The sequence below is a fragment of the Oryzias latipes genome, chromosome 9 (assembly GCF_002234675.1).
Source record: "Oryzias latipes chromosome 9, ASM223467v1".
NCBI lineage: Eukaryota > Metazoa > Chordata > Actinopteri > Beloniformes > Adrianichthyidae > Oryzias > Oryzias latipes.
Window position 1 is genome coordinate 17,495,567 of NC_019867.2, and position 17,396 is coordinate 17,512,962.

The 17,396-nt window shown below is 42.1% G+C and overlaps 1 protein-coding gene across 3 annotated transcripts in view; it reads left to right on the forward strand.

Annotated features, from left to right (window-relative positions):
* The window catches only part of tcf7l1 (transcription factor 7 like 1), a 30,402-nt gene that overhangs the window by 9,413 nt on the left and 3,593 nt on the right, over positions 1-17,396 (forward strand). For all 3 annotated transcript variants that reach the window (XM_020705586.2, XM_011479088.3, NM_001252248.1), the window contains exons 4-7: positions 10,167-10,250; positions 16,206-16,344; positions 16,668-16,770; positions 17,223-17,306. In XM_020705586.2, the coding sequence (XP_020561245.1) occupies positions 10,167-10,250; positions 16,206-16,344; positions 16,668-16,770; positions 17,223-17,306 (410 nt within the window). The remainder of the gene's footprint in view (positions 1-10,166; positions 10,251-16,205; positions 16,345-16,667; positions 16,771-17,222; positions 17,307-17,396) is intronic.

Consider the following 17,396-nt stretch of genomic DNA (forward strand, 5'->3'; position numbering starts at 1 on the left):
GGCGCAACGCAGTGCACACCTCTAATTGCTTGCTTGATCTGTGTGTCTCCTTAGTTTTGCGAATTTGAAAGTGGAGAATAAATAGCCATAAATCTTTTTTTTTTTTTTTTCCTGCAGTTAATGGGGTTACTCGAGTCCTGTCCAGACACTCTCTCCCCACAGAGTGTCTAGTTTCATATGCCACTCAGAGCTTTGTTTGCCCCCTCCTCCTTCCCTCCTGGGTGAAGGGTCGGAGGTCAAGGTTCAGGGCCAGTTGGCTGAGTGGCCACAAAAGCCCAGGCTTCCCCTCGGCACATCCGATCCGTTCGCCCACACCAGCCTTGCAGCCACAATGGTGGGATCAGTTTGCAACATTTGTTCTTTCCTATTATAAACTAAATCTATCTTGGATCCACATTAACAGTGTAATTATAAGACAAACCACAAGGAAAGCTTAAGGTGGAATTTCTCGTGGAATTTTGATGAAAGGTGCAGAAAAGCATCTTTAAACATCCCCAAAATGCAGAGCTTTCCTGTAAGAACTTCCCATCGCAAAATGTGTTTCAGCAAAAATCCCTGTCATTCTCTTTGTTCATCTCAAAACTTTTAGTCCCCCACCCACAATCTCAACTTTCCTCCCTGCCCCACCACCACCCAAACATATCCTCCAGCCAGGTTTATTATGCCGTTTCACGCAGACCAAAATTGCAGCTGCATGGAGAACAATCTGGAGCACATTAGCTCAGGCGCTGTGATTTATAAATTGTTTCTCAGGCCATAAATCCCTGCTGTAATTGTGCACAAGAACCCCTCTTCCTCTCCTCAGTCACCCCCTCGCCATACTCTTTTTCTTCCTCTCTGAGCAGCTTACAGTCCATGGGTTAACATTTAATTGTTTGCAGAAGTGCGCAGATTTAATCGAGGCAAAGTTTGTTGCTTTGTAGCACTGAGCTTGCAAAAACAGCTCTTGCCTTGTTTTTTTTTTTTGTTTTAATTTTTATGCCATTCTCTTTTTTTATGCTGACTGGTGGAAGCTCAGCACTCAGAATGTGATGGGAGCATTTTGTTTTCAGCTGCAGTTCCTGTGGTTTATGCTCTACATTCCTGAATACTGTGTAATTGAAAGGGGCCTCTCCTAAACTCTGTCCCTGGGAATCTGATATTTACAGCAGCCCCTGATCGTTATCACCTTGCAGCTCTCATTAGATTGTATTGAGAATGAAAGATAGCAGCAGCTGTATACATTGTTATAACCAGCAGTGAGGTCTCAGTGGTCCTGGTTAATTTCATTAGGGCATGTTTTTAACTCTCATTGCCTGCAAAGCTAAGCAGCTCTGAAAACAAATGTATTTTTTTCCTCCTTTTAGTTATATAACAATGTATTTTCTTGCTGTTTATTTCAATGATACAAAAGCGCACTTTGTTTAACCACTGCTTATATCTTCAAATTCATGTTTGTTTTTGGGAGACCTGACGAGAGGAAAAAGGCCTGCATGACCACACTCTTACAGCCTTGTGATTTCTCTTAAGGCTTTATCTCACCGCCTGGAGGCCAATCTTTGGACTGCGAGGTTTAGTTTTGCAGAATTTCCAAGAGTCCGATACAAACGACGAAATCTGAGTAATCGAATAACTCAGCAATAAGAACATACAAGTGGCTCAAAAAAGAAACAACTTTATAAATAAGCAATCCAAAAACATGTAAAACTTAAATCAAAATCTATTATTTATTCAGCTATACTTTTACTTTATTGTTCAGTTGACGGTTCTCCCTCTATATATTCTAAATGTCAGTCTTGTCTTGGCTTTCATTATTTCCTCTATTTTCTTTGGATTTTCATGGCTGTTTCAGAAACTTTTTATGGCCCTTCTTGCAGTAATAATCCAAAAAGGAGGACTCCCTTTTTGCGATCAATTGCGGAAAATGTACTTTTTGTGCTAACAGAGCTAGTTCAGCATTGAGAGCAAACTAAGGCCTAAAGGAGGCTTTTTTTTATTGACAAAAAGTACAGTTTAAACCCAAAAAATACAATTTACAGAATAAATAAGGGAGTTGTGGCAGTATCATTGTCCTTTTCCACTTTATATCATGATGTTCACTCCCAGATAAATAACTAGCAAATCACAGAATTTTATAGTAAAAAAAACAGGAAAAGGAATTATTAAAGAAAGGAGGAAATTAGAACAATTTATTTAAATAAAGAGGAACTTTGACCGAAAAGATTTACAGTAGAAAAAAAACATAAATAGAGTTTTGAAAAACTTATGTAACATTGATTAGACTTACGTTTCACATACGGTACATTTGCATTTACGCTTAATTATTACTATGATTGTATTTCCAGTCCAAATAGAAAGGAACGCCAATTACTGACTTATAAAGAAATAAGTTGATTTAAAATGGCGCCCTGCGTATAGAAAGACTGTGGAAGTTTTGACTTTTGTTCCAATTTCAGGTATGAAAATGCGCTGGCAGCTTCCCAGACCTGCTCAGTCTGCAGACAATATGCAGAACTATTCCTGGAGGAAGTCATTTCCCCATTTTGGTGCTGTGTCACCCAACTCAAAGTTCTGAAACTAGGCTCACAAAATGCTCTAATTGGATTTGAAAATGCACAAGAAAAGCAAAGAACATGGCAATTTATTAAGTTATCTTATTCATTTCATTTTCTTTTCACTGTTATCATGTTTATGTCGTCTAAAATTGTATTATCAACAATTGCTTCATTTTCCCTCAGAAAACCGCTCCTGTGAAGAGTGTGATAAGTTTCATTTGGATTTTTGTGGAGCAGCGTAACAGGAAGAAGTGTTGAAACCTACCTGTGGCATTTTAATGGGTGTGTGTGTTTCTGAAGTGGAAAGGCTGAAGAGTTGAGCTTACGGGGTTAGCAGTGGGGTGATATGGATGTCAGGTAGTAAAAACTGAGATGAGGCAGGGACCTGCAGTCTGCGGGGCCTGGAGTCCTGTGCCTCTGCACTTGGAGAGCAAACACAGGAGGCATCTGCAGGCAGCTGTGTGTGTGTGTGTGTGTGTGTGTGTGCGTGTTTGTGAGAGAGAGAGAGAGAGAGAGACTAGTGGTGATGGGGGGGTTGCTGCTCAGGACAGGAGGTTGGGGGAGTGGAGTTGGGTGGTGGAAAAGAGACAGAGGGGAGGGAGGGGGGTAGACTTGCAGAGTGAACACAATCAGCCCTCTGTTTTCATAAGACTTGTGGTATGTGAGAGCAGAAACAAATGTGTTTAATTTAACTTTTTTTTCCTTTCCCCTCTCTTGCCTTTTTTCACTACACCCACTTATGCCCACCTCAGCTTTTCAAAACGTGCTTTTTGCCTGTAAGATGCTTCTCCTCCTTGTGCTACAGACCCCCACCACCACCAAAAACAGGGAAAAAAAGTTAAAGGAATGCATAAGTAGTCACCCATAATCCCCTTTAAATATGACTTAGTAGATAAAGTCACATTTATACTTTTGAGAGTAGATGTAAAATATTTATCATGTGCAATTTTTGGTAAAAAATCAAAACAAATCAGGGGCAAAGGTTGTTTTTGTCATTTTTATATTACATTTGCAGTGATTACCTTACTGTGGTATGTTCACTGCTCAGACCTATTATGTTGCTTTTAAATGCTTTGGCAACAAAACGCGGCTCTATAATGCTAACCCATGCTGTCTCCAGTCAATTTGTGTTTGGTCATAAATGAAAAATCCAGGTCTCACTTGGGTGTCATTGGCACAGTCCAAATACACACACACACACACGCACGTATATCCAGACACACATTTGATTTCTAAGTTGAGCTTTACTGTAAACATCCAGCCAAGTGCTGGTAACCACCTTGTGTTCTGGAGTTAATTATACCGACATTTACGGCTGTAAATTTCAATGAAACCAGGCTACTCCCCAAACAATAAAAAGCTGTGTTCCTGTGCGACTGATGAAACAATACAACAGGATATGAAAAAAGACAATATCTGTGACATTTTAGGTGTAGCTTGTCTTGACATCAGATCACACTGACATTAAGGACCCGGCGGACGACTGGAAGTAGATCCCTAAGGTACAAGAAAAACACACTGCCGACTTTACCCAATGGCCTTGAATGGAGCTGCACTCTCTTTCTCTGTCTTTATGAGATAAGCCTTGCATTTACCAGATGCACAATTATTTTCTCCTGCATCTAATTATACAGTTACGTTTTTTATGTGACCTGCTGCTGGTTTGTGTTCCAAAGTCTCACTCGTTCCTGACTGTAACCTCATTCTTCTTTAACCGTTTGATTAAAATTATCTGAGAGTCAACAAGTTGGACTGATAACGGCAACAGCTTCCTTCCAGCATGTAAGCTTTATGCTAGCGCTCTAGATGCAGCGGCTGTGTGTCCAAGTGAAAAAAGAAAATAAAAACAAATAACTGCAAAAGTGAAAACCCTGACTAAAGTCACAGCAAGCTTGCATGAGCAGAGGTCTAAACGACCCTTTTATGCTTTTCACTAACAGCAGTAAATTACATATATGAAGTGAGAAATATAGCCTGTAATCTTTCATAGAGCATATAAAAATTAACCATTTGACAGTTGTTTATTTGTTTATCCCTTAGCAAAAAGTAGTTCACTTGAAGTTTATGTATACTTGAGTATAAATATAGCAAGTCTACTATAGAACCTGTACAGGCCCAGGATTCAGTCAGCCCCACTAAGGTGTGCAGGAAATATATCAGGAGGGGGACGTCTGGGTGTCTGTGCCCCTAAAACGCACAGAAAACCGTACTAACATCATATCAGTGAATCTATCCATATATCTATCTTCTGCTTTGATCTATTTGATATTTCCTATAAGTTTTACCTCGGATGCTATTCCTGGCACTGCTCTCTGCAAATACCGGGCTTGGGACAAGCACAAGGAGGACACTGGTTTGTGCCCTGTTGAGGGGGCATTTAATTTTTTTTTTCCTCTTTTTATTTCTGTCTATTTGTCCAAGTATTACTTAGTATAGACTAAGTATAGACTAAGTAATACTCGTAGTACGTTAAATCTGACTACTTTTTTTTTGCTAAGGAATTTGTGTAACACTAACTCTTTCTGCTCTTCAAGAAATCCTTCATAGGCCAGAAATATTCAGGAAGCTCCATTGTCCTTGAGAACAGCCTGCCAGAATAAAACGCATGCCAAAACAGGACAGGAGCAGAGTCAGCATTCAGGATCCTCTTGGAGAACTTGTAGGAACCTGGACGCCGTGTCGTTTGGACCTCCCCTGTGCTGTCTCCCCTCTTCCCTGCCCTCTCTCCCCTCTTCCCTGCCCTCTCTCCCTCTTTGCACTAATAGTTCTTTTGTGTACAAGGGTACGTTAAAGAGGCCAATGAGCCTGGCCTTAATAGGCCACGTCACCATGGAAACCATGGCACTCTGGATGTCTGACCTTTGACCCAGTTTTTGTACCGGCTGTGAATAAAAGTGCAGGACGACCAACCAGGTCACAAAAGAAGCCCAACAAACGGAGGGAGCGCCCCTGTCATAGTCACTTAACTTCAGTCCCGTATGGACTAATGGACACTTCAGATTTGCCATTAGCTGCATCCACAGCAGCATCTGAAGGGTTAATGCAAACCCACGACAAAGACTTAAAATCAAATCTTAAGAAAACAACAACCTGTTTTTCATGGATTCTTGAGTCATGCTACATTTGCTGCAATCTAATTTTGCTGCTCTAATTTTATTAAGACAATGAGCATCCATGGAGTGATTCTGAATGGCGACACCAGTGTCAGCAGACATTTCTCACCTATGCCTTTTTATTTTTATTGGACTTTTCTTTGAGGCACTTATTTGGCAGATTTGATTTGACTAGTGTTTGTTTGGTTTGGATGCTCTGCTTTTTTTTTTTCAAATTTGAAAGTTTGGTTGGATTTTGGTGCGGACCAACCAAATAAACCCCTGCTGGTCTCAGTAAAGGTCTCAGTCACTGTATAAGAGAACTGGACCGAGTTAGAGTGACGCCACCCATAGAAAATGGCAAACTCCCAGCCTAAATGAAATGAAGTCAATTCAGTCGCCATTTTTTCGTGATAAAGACCCTGCCACATCGGAGCCAGATGACATCTGTAAGCAGTCACTGGGCCGAGTCAGTCTGAGTCAACGTTTCAATAGCAACCACTCTTGCCAGTCAGGAAAGAGCTTGTTGAAGTCCACACCCCTTCCACTAAAACCATACAGGCTCCAGAGAATCTGTCAATCAAACATTTTAAACATTTGAGGTGGGGACACTTATATTGAGGTATCTGATTGGCCAGTTTATAACTTGAATAATGTGCAATAAAGAAAATAAATATCATAAAAAAAATTGAATTAGCAAGAAGATTTGGTTATTCTGACAAGAAATAGTAACAATTTTGGCTTGTTTGGGGGGGGGGGGGGTATTCAGTCCAGTTCTCTTAGACAGTCAATGGTCTTGGCTCACTCCAGAGGACACCAAACTACAGGAGGGAAGCAAAGGATGTAAAAATGATGGTATTGCTTGGAGTTAAATAAACTGCCCATAGCACAAAGCTAGAGCATAAAAATGTGTAAAAACTGTAACAAAATGTTTAATAGAGTGTAGGTGGTGCAGGAAGGAAAATCAGGCATTCAGTAGTTTGTTAAATTGAAAAAAAAATAGCCAGTTTCCTTTTTTCCTTTTCTTACCAGCTTGGTCAAGTAATATTGCCCCCATGTGATCTGGTTTTGGAATTGCGTGATTAATCAGTTAGTCCAAGACTGTCCTAGAGTGAAAGCAACCCAGTTGCTTCCTGTTGGCTTATTTACTCACCTCTTACTGGATTGCATAAAAGGTTGCGGTCCCCACTCAATTGAAATTTGCTCAATTATACTGTGCAAGCCAGTTCAGTCTGAGCGCCTTGTCATTTCCCCATCGATTACACACTAATTAGCACAATGAGTGTGGAGGCTTGCTTAACAATTATCAGTGTAATTGCCTCTAATGCTGGCAAACAATAAAGCTTAATGCAAACTCTGGGACAAGGCGGAGGCTGTTTACCACATTGTCTTTGTCACTAATCTTTTAATTGTGTTTCCTGCATGCATCAGGTAGAGGTGTCAATGGCCCGGCGAGTGCAGGTGATATGAGCAAAGCCAGTCGGGGAGGGAATGTTGCAGGGGGCCAACAGGGTTATTGTGTGAAGTTGGTGTTAATATGGGTTGGGGACGGTAATTAACACCTCATCCAAACAGCAAGCTGTGTGGCCCATTTGTTTTCTGTTTGGGGGGGAGAAAACAATGGGGAGGGGTCCTCCGCACAGGAGGTGATTGACATTATCTGCTGGAGCGATCCGTGGAGGCATTCCTGCTGCTTTGCCATTCACCGTTAGCTGGTCCAAGCCATTTCACAAACATAAGGCCTCGTCTGAGCAGGCAACTCATACATATTCAACCCTTCCATTTTGTTTTTACTCATCATTGATTCAAATAATTCAGTATTCTGTAATATTTAACGAGATCCAGACAACATGTAAGGTTCTGGCTTTAGCAGAGTTTGCAAACATTGATTAAGATTTTCTCCTCTCAAGATAGAGAAAAACACTTTTCAATTTATTGTATGAGCTGACAAATAGTTTCTAGAAAACTGTGTTGTTTTTTTTTGTCCCTTTGGCTGAGCGTCTGACCAAGTTTGACAGCAAATGTCCAGACATCTGTCTCTTCGACGTGCTCTGATGTTGGTTTGCAGTATGGCACCACACACTTCAGAGATGACAAAGACTCTTGGCTGCATTTTCCCCCCTGCTCTGTGAGAGCGATGTAACAATTAGAACCCAGCTCTGGCAGGCCACATGCCCCAGAGCATATGTTGTATTCTCTGTGTTCAAACAACCCATGGGCTCCAGTGTAGCTTTTTGGAAAATTTCTGCACCATCCCTGCCACCTTTGTCGCATCTGGGTCCTGTAAAAGTAGCACATTCTACTGAAGTCTATTTTGAGAGCTGGAGGCAGCAGGGAAAGCTGGAAGACAATTAGAGAGCTGTAAAAATGGACCAGCTAAGCTTCTTTTTTTTTTTCCTTTTTCTTTTTAAATACTTGTTTCTTTCAGTTCTCTGTCCGAGCGCATTCAGTTTCCAGCTCCCATGCTGAAGCAGGCATTGCTACGGGGCCCCAACCATATGTCTGTATTGGTGCCTAATGAAATAAGAGCACATGTAAAGCAGTTTGGTTGCAGTTAGTTTATCTCCATCTCAATCTTTTATGCGAGCACCTAAAATCATTTGAGGTGGTTCAAATAATCAACTTCTTATCGTCCTATTCTTATGCTTTTGTTTCGGAAACTTTTTTTTCTCTATCTGTAACCCCCATAAAGTTTTTGCTTAGCAGCTCGCCTCTCAATTATTTTCCCTTTAGTTTCCTGAAACAAGTCACAGGCCCAGACACCCCCCCCTTCTCCTCACTCTCATGTCCTGGTGAGTGGTATGCTGCTGGAGTCTGGATAGGAGCTAATATGACAGTGTGCGGCTGATGTTACCAAGCTGGATGTTTTTTGGAGTGTGTGAACAGTTGCTATGTGGGGCACATTGGCAATTAAGAGAAAAGTAAGTGCTCCGAATAAGAAGTGCCTGCGGGCATGTACCTCAGTCCTGGCAGAAGCTGTCAAAAAACGGATGGATTGGCCAGGAGAGGTGGGCATGGTCGGACCAGACCAAAAGCTCACTATAGCGCTTGTTTCATTTGTGGAAGTGCTCGTGATTGACACAGATTAGCCCGAGAAAACTGCATTGTTTTGGATTTTCTCTCCTGAGAGTAACATTCATTAGGCACCATGCACAGAGCAAAGTTTCAATAGGGAGCAAGCAGCCTTTAAAAGCAACTGCCTCCTGACAGTTGTATGGACTTGGGCCCATTAGTTGGAACCTACGATTCAGCCTTGAGCAGTATAGTGAAAATGAAGAGGGCTGATGTCAACTCCAAGAATTTCCCCTCTTTTGGAAGGAAAAAAGGGACCCCTTCCCCCTGCTGCGGTGCTCTGTTGGACCCCAGCTGTCAGGAAACAATACCCTCTGCCTGCTCCGAAAAACTCATTCCTGAAAATGTTTTTTTTCCCCTTTTCCTCCGCTCCCTTCTCCCCCCCCCCACCTCTTCTGCTATAATGTCTTTTCCATTTTTAACCCACAGTCACCCAAGCTTCCTTCCTCTTTACAAACCCACAGTGATGAATGGACTTTTTAAAGTCCAAACCTGAATGCGCGACCCTTCCAGTTTGCTCATTTGTCATTGTTCATTCCGTACACTTCTAAAAAGATGACGCACTTCATACAGAGTTCAGTCAGATTTCTGGGTCATTTTTCTGAGGAGTTCAGCACATATTTTTGTCCAAATGAAAATCTATAATCTTAATTTGGAGCAAAAAGTATCTTGAAAGCATGGATTAGTGGCATTGATCATCTCTACTCAACACAGGACAAACAATTTCCTTAAAATGCTTTTTTCCTTAAAAAAGACAAAAAAAACCTGATTTATAAACCAGATGGTAGCAGTGCTTTTGGAATGCATTCTATCTATTTTACCAAAGGAGAAAAAAATGCTTAGCTTGATTTATAAGGAAGTACTTTTCTTCCTGTACACAATGAACCAGCAGCTTGGAGGAAGTCATCTCTAATAAATACATATAAAGTTCTTCATCTTTTTGCAGCAGTTAGCCAACAGTTTTTACATGTACTGCATGTATATTATAGAAAACTGAGAGGACACGTTGCTGTGTTTTCTGGACAGAAGGCCAAACACACACAGAATTAGGAGTGGACTTCAAGTCGCAGCTCAGTCTGTAAATGGGGCTTCCTTCCAGCTGTCTCTTCCCACCCACTTGGCGATGGGCGCCCACAGCTGGCCTCTTGTTTTTCCTTGACAAACGGCAATTTCACAGAACCTTACCAGTCTGTTGTGGTCGCATCGCTCCTCATACTCTCCCCCCTGTGCCAGAAAACTGACGGTCTAACTCCAGCAGGAATGTGGGCCTTGTACAGGTGTTAGCTGAAGATCCGCTCGTATACTCTTCTTGGAAAAGAAGAACTCTGTAATTTCACATGAGTCATTTCTGCTCATCTGACTGTTACATTTAGAAGGCTTTAAAAAAAAAACATCCTTTGTGTTTTAATGTGTAGTTTTTATTTTTTCATACATATTTTAAATTGTGCATCTTTTCTTACTCCAACAGTATCTGCATATGAAGTGGCCCCTCCTGGATGTTCCCAGCTCTGCAGGAATAAAAGACTCCCGTTCTCCAACACCAGGACATTTAGTAAGTACACACAAGATTCTCGGGGGTGGGGGCACAACAGAGCAGATCAAACCAGAAATCTCTACAGCCGTAACAACACCAGTATTTAACCAAACTCCTTACTCAACAATTCTTATCACCTAAATGATCCAGACGAACACGACAGACTGGTGTCTTTGTCACATTTCATTCCCTGCTTGTGTCAGTTGCTCCAAAGCAATTTGTTTGAGAAAGAACTCGCTAGAGGGATGGAAAACAGGCCAACAGTCTCCATGTTGAACTTCATGCACCAAATAACTGTCACCACCATTTAGTGTCTGTAATTTATGGCACTTACGAGACGTTTCTTCCTGTCAGGATCCTAAAGGACATTAACCTAGTTATCATACAAATCATGTAAACTTATTGGGAAAATCCATTTACTGTAAGACCTACAACATTTTTTAATCAAACTATAACCATAATGTGGTTATGCATAATAATACAGTTAGAGTGCATGTAAAAAGTACGTGTTCCCATCCATCAATGTACAGCTTCTTACTGGAGCCCACACAGCGCCCGCAGGCCAGCTGCTTAGCAGTCTGTCTGTCTTTACTGCAATAACTCAGCCTCGACCATAAATCTCTCAAGTTGGATGCTCCATGCCATGCATGAACTTTCCCACACAGGTGTGAACTAGTCATCACGGTGTCTCACTCCAGTTAGACAATGCGGGGCCTCGGCAGACCTGTTTGGTTTGTGGCTTCGCTGAGGGACGTGTGTTTGGTACAGAAAACAACCAGATAACACTCAGCTTTGGACATCTATCTACCTTTCACCTGCATGATTGTATCAGGGAGCCGACTGGTTCAGGAAGTCGTTTTAAAGCAGAACAAGGAGCCACCATCCGGAGCCTTCAGTGAAAAAGACTTACAGACTCTCAGCTCGCACACGACAAAGTCTTTTTTGAGAGCGGCTCATGGGAATCTCTGAGGGGGATTTATTTATGAAAACTGATTTTTTTTTCTACATGGAGACCGATTCAGCGGTTTCATTCAAACTAAATGTATCTCTTTCTAAAATGTAATTGCAATTTTATAGTTGAAGGAAGCTATTTCACATATTGCCTAAAGAAATGCCTGGATCCATATTGTGGGAAAACAGATAAACATATAGGTCAAAAATAATCTATAACCCTGCGACCATTGAATTTGAAGGAAAAACAAAGAGGATCAGTCATGTGCTGGATTTCTTCTTTTCCGACCTTCAGAGGTTGCTCTTGTCTAGTTTAGCTTCCTTTTTTATTCAAATAAAAATCTAGCCGGAAAATTTGAAACAAAAGGAAAATAAAGAAATGCGAACAGAGGAGATGAAAATGTTTTTTCTGTTCTAACAAATTTATGTCTTGTGAATAAATGTCCAATTTCAAAGTACACGACCTGAGGCAATCTGACAGTCTTGGGCTGTGTGCAATATTTGTACCCTGCTGGAGCATGAGCGTTTGAAAAGTTCACGGAAAGTGTTACAGCTTTCATGGTGGGAACCAAAAGAGGAAGTCTCTTTCTTTTGTCCATTGACCTGTGACTGGAGTGCCATGCCGTTTGGGATGGAAAGCTTTCATTCTAGATATGCCTTACATACAGCATAGAGGACTAGAAAGGCAAAACACCCCGTTACGCACTCACCCCAGTCTCTGGGCCAGGTGCCCACATGCCCCTCTGGAGTGCTGCTATTGACAGGGAGCCAGCCTGATTATGTGCTCATTACTCCAGCCGGGGATGGAGGAGGCAGGGTGTGAGGTGAACAGCAGGCTTGGCTCCCCAGGCCTGCAGGCTCCCCAGGCCCCAACACTGCACTAATGAGAGCAGGGGGAGCGGATGGGCACACACTGGGGGCCAGGGATTACTGCCCAGGGCCAGGAGGAGCCAAGGAAAGAGACAGCAGCAAGGACTCCTGGAGCTGACCCGTTCCCCTGCGGTTAGATATTTGTTAATTCTGACATTGTTGAATTTTTGTTAAGATGAAGGCTTGGATTATCTGTTGAGACCTGCTTGCAGGCGCATGCATATCTTACATTACATCTGCACAGCAGCTATTCATAATGTAGTGTAAGTCAGCGGAGAGGCAGATTAATAAAATTTGGACTACAGAGTCACCATGGGCTGGAATTTTTCTGAACATCAAACTCCTCTTTATGCATGCAGGCTTCAGTGCAGCTACTGTCAGTTAAGCAGAAGCAGATATTTTCTTGACACATTGTAGCGATGTTAAACAATTATTCATAAATTTAAAAAAAAATTGATGCAAAATCTGTAAAAAATACCTTCATGTCACCGTGTAGATTGGGTCCATAAGGCCTGTATGCTAATCTCAAGCCTGCTCTGGCCTGGGATTGTCAATTATTCAGCAGACCGGATTGTTTAATATGCAGTTGCTTTTGGTAGTAGTGGTGATAGAGTGGGCAGGGAGGACCGGGAAGAAGGGAATGCGCTTTTCTGTGATCATCCCTCGCCGAGTCGTTGGTGCACGGAGTTTGTACATTTAAACATCGCTCTGCTCGTAAATAATACATAACAGGCTCTTCAAGGCCAGGTGATGGAAGCAGGGGAAACTTGTCAAGGCCGTTAGCAGTGACCAAATGGGACCTGAGAGGAGAAGATTTCCAGTTTCATACCACATTCCACAATGTACACAATCTCAGACATGAATTATCTGCGTATAATGGCTCTTTATTCGCCATTGCAAGGTTGGTCAGTCAATTGTTATAAATCGTCCATCAGGTATATTGTGTGTCTCGTTATACAGAGCTGAGGCTGTTATGTTAGATTTAAAGGAGCTGTGACTCTCTTAATAAGATAGAGGTGACGGCACACTCACTGCTCAAATATGGGCTGATCTACACTTGACAGAGGCACAAGAATCGCCCTGTTTGTTTCTAAATCGTGTTAACACAGAGAGTAATCCAGACACAGAGGGACCTGGTCCAGCCAGTCTGTCAGAGGTCACTTAGTCACTGAGTTGTTTAAATAAATTGAAGCGGTAATCTCTGGAAAAGCATTCTCGGGATGCCTTTTGTCTCCCCATGTGCATCTGATGCAGTCTCAGATTCCTCCCTGGTATTACATTTCAAGTAGAAATATTAAATAAAAAGTTAGTTTAGCTTCTGGGTACTGCATGTAGCCTTCTTGATTTCGACCCATTTCTTTTAGCAAATCTTTGCCTGGGAGTCCGGTGAGACATTCTGGTTTTGCATTGGGTGGTGAACACCCGGGACTCATTGGGAAATCAAAGGCTTTGAGAGAACTGAACTGAATACTGATCTAAAGCCTGCAGTTCTGCTGGGCCACTGCAGAGACAAGATCCTATTCAAAAGTATGATAAGGAACCAACCAGTGATTTGATTTCAGTAAGACTGAAAATAGAAGAAATTGAAATTTTGTTTTGCTTGAGCTTCTTTAAAAGGTAAATTGTCCAGAAAGTAATGCTGCACTTATTCTTTTTACAAATATTTATAGTGCGCTAAATCCCACTGAGATTTGTCCATGCAAATGTTTATATATAGTGTGCTGGTTTTGCTTCTTCACTTCATTTATTTAATAACCACTTGGGATATATTCACTCCAGTAACCTGATGCTGCCCTGAGCAATATTGTTGAAATAATGCCGCTGACCTTTTATCGAGGCAGTGACCAGACGTAAAGCACACGTTGTCTGTGATGAATGACACAGTTTTTGGGACGGTTGATTTTAAAGACACATGACACGGTCAGTCTCCCCTCACGTCCGCTTCCTGTTGGCGCTGACAAACAAGGCTTGGATTTCTCAGCATGCCAGGCATTCTTTTCACCCTGTCTTTCCTGGAGTTTTGAAAGGCCTCCGAGCCTCCCACCCAGAATCGCCCAACATAAAGACACACAAAGCTGTGGGGTTATTCAGTTTGTTCTAAGCTCTCTTCCCCATCGGCTGTTTGCTTAGTAATTCAATTCAGATGTGCAGGATCCAAAAACATGTTTGCTTGAATGAAATCCACTCCTCCACCCACGTTGACCAAGGTTAGTGCTTTTCTTAGCACTGTTCCAAGTTGGACAGACCAGCAAGGTACTGCCACCTCGGCCTTTTTAGCTCCGAACCCTCTGAAGACAGATTTTTTTGTTTTGTATTCAGCTTCACCTCAAACATCCTTCAGATTACCCCTCTCTTGAAAGCTTCTACACGAGATTTAAGAATCAATGCAAACACGTACACGACAAACACATCTATGTAAGGAGCATGATTTCTATCAGTCAGTGTAGATACCATCTGGTATCCGCTCCATCACGTAGATGTTTATATTTAAAGCATGGCTCATGTTCCGTGAGGCTTTCTGATTACACTTTGCTTGTGGATCGTGAAACCAGACTTGCAGTGCTGTCTTGGGCTAAAAGGAATATCACCTTTGCACATCTAGTAAAGCCAAACAAGGTATCAATGCTTCAGGGTTCTGATCCACCAACTAAATAGCCTGTTTAATCACAATATGCTTTTAACTAAATCTGATTTATTACATAAGCACTAGAAGGGTAAAGGTAAAGCAGAGACCCTGTCCAGATTTTGAAACCTCTTTCTATTTTCTGAGACTGTTTCACAAATAAACAACCTTGAGTTTAAACCGGTGCCTTCAAACTTTTGTTGAAAGCACACACTTCATGTATTCCAGGATCTGAATTATTGATGGGTATACTTTTCAATTCTCACTGAAATGCTTCCCAAATTGTCTTGGCACCCCGTTCTACAGGTCTCCCAACAGCACTCACACTGTTGGGGAAACTCGGGCATATTGTAGCTGGAGCAGAGCAACAAAGCACATTTCAAATACGCATAACATGTGGAACCTGGAATTTTAAACCCAAAAGTCAACACCATTTTTTGCTGTCCACTTCTATCAAAGCCTCTTCTGTGATTTTCTTTTTTTTCTTTTTAGTTGAAAAACTGCCTCGGTCTCCTCTGCATATTTTTGCTTTCACCGTCTGCACAAAGTTTGCAGAAGCAAAGGGGTCTCAAAGTAGTCATGTTTTATTGCATTATCTACTGTTTTAGTTCCTTTACTTAAAATTTTTAAAAAAATGACAAATAGGTTGGGGCTGCAAAAAGTGGCAGGAAAAGGGGAGGGGGCACACAAAAAAAGCGCCAAGATTTGGAACAATTATTAGCATCGGGAAGCAAGAGTGTACAGAAGGCTCAATGCAAACTTTGTTCCCCCAGCAGACTGTGCAGGATAGACACAGAGGTTGAGAAGGGGGTGGGGAAGGATATTGAAGAAAGGTTAGCTTGGAGGAACAAGACTCCTTTCTCCCCTCCCACCCCTTGACCCTCCCATGTGACAAGTTGAGCCAACAAGTGGTCTATTCAGCCAGGCAGCCAGGGGAAATGACTGCTCGGCTGAGCACTGCCTAATGAAAGTAGAGAAGCTGGTTATTATTATTTTCCTCATCATCTGCTGTACCTAGTCCTAATGCTGGGCAGACCTCAGCAGGATTTAAATGCACACACTGAAGTGGAAAGAAATTTGGCCTCAAACCAGTTTTAAACTGTAACGGGGGTCAGAGTTTTGATCAGGTGGAAGCCCATATGAGAATCCAGTTTAGATTGCCTGTGCAATGTTTGGACTCCTTTTTTTTTTATTTATTTTTTACTAGCGGGGTAACAAACTGTTCCCTCCTCAAATGGTTGCAGTGATCCGAGCATGAGTGTGAGGCTTTCAAGTCCTCCTTGGTGCTGGTCCAGATTGCATCACAGGGCCGGTCACATGCATAAACTGTGATGTGTACCATGCAGGTCATGATGGTTTATTTACTCCACGCATTCCTCTTGTTCGTCACAGTTTTCTGTACAGCCACGTACAAGGCAAACAAACAGCCACGGCGTACGGGGTTTGTAGAAAATGCATTGATGTGCATCTGCCAACAGGATGCTTTGACACTTGTTGCTCACCTACCGCCTTCTTTGTCTTCCGTCTAGTCCAATAAAGTCCCTGTGGTACAGCATGGCCACCATGTGCACCCGCTGACACCTCTCATCACCTACAGCAACAATGAACACTTTTCCCCCGGCACGCCGCCTTCACATCTCTCACCAGAGATCCTCGACCCAAAGACAGGTAACGTGGACATTCCTCAGTAACACCTGTAATGTTTTAGATGAAACCTACAGGTAATTGTTGGATCAATAAAGAAAATGTGTTGACAATGCAAAAAAGTAAATTGTAAGTTCCACCCATTCAATTTGAGACTTACCATTCCACTTAATTTAGCATCACCTTGAATGTCAAAAAAACCCACTGAAGAATAATGTTTCATATAATTGGAAATACATTAAGGCATACAAGGACTAAACTCCTGTTTCCTTTGACTAACTAAAATAAAAAAACCTGGAAGTACTTGAACATAACAATGTTTCTCTGTTTTTCTATTAAATCTGCAGGTATCCCTCGGACGCCTCACCCATCAGAGCTTTCTCCATACTACCCCCTGTCTCCCGGTGCTGTCGGTTCCATTGCACACCCTTTGAGCTGGTTCATGCAACAGTAAGTTGGCTGCATTGCAAAGCTTCAGCACACTTGTGTTCTCCGAATTTGTAATACTCTTTTAATTATGCTTTGTTTGCTTTTACGACCTTTACCGCTCGCTGTAAAATCAAGTACTCCAAAGTTAAGGCGGACGCATTAGCCTGCTTTGGAAAAGAATGCGAATGCAGAATGAAAAAGTGTCATATGTAAAAAAAACACACATTTGTGATGTATTTTTTGTGCTCATATCCTGATATTGTGGTTCACCACATTCAAACTCTTTAGGAGGATTTTCCAAACATTTATAGTTTTTTTTAAGAGGTCGGATAATAAATTGCAATGATGGTGTTCCACAAAGAAGGAATTTGAGTTGATGAGTGGAGGATTAGAGCTGGTGGGTTAGCCGTCAGCTGTGTTTGATCCACCTCACACCGGAGCTTTGGCTCACTCCGTCTACCTCTGTTTTGCAGTCAGGGCCAGCCCATGTACTCCATCCCTCCGGGGGGATTCCGTCACCCCTATCCAGCATTGGCGATGAATGCATCCATGTCCAGGTGAGTGGATCGTGTTCAGAAGCACCCCCCACCCCCCATCCCAAAGGGAGACAACTAATATGAGCTGCTTCTATGACATGCTGTAATCAC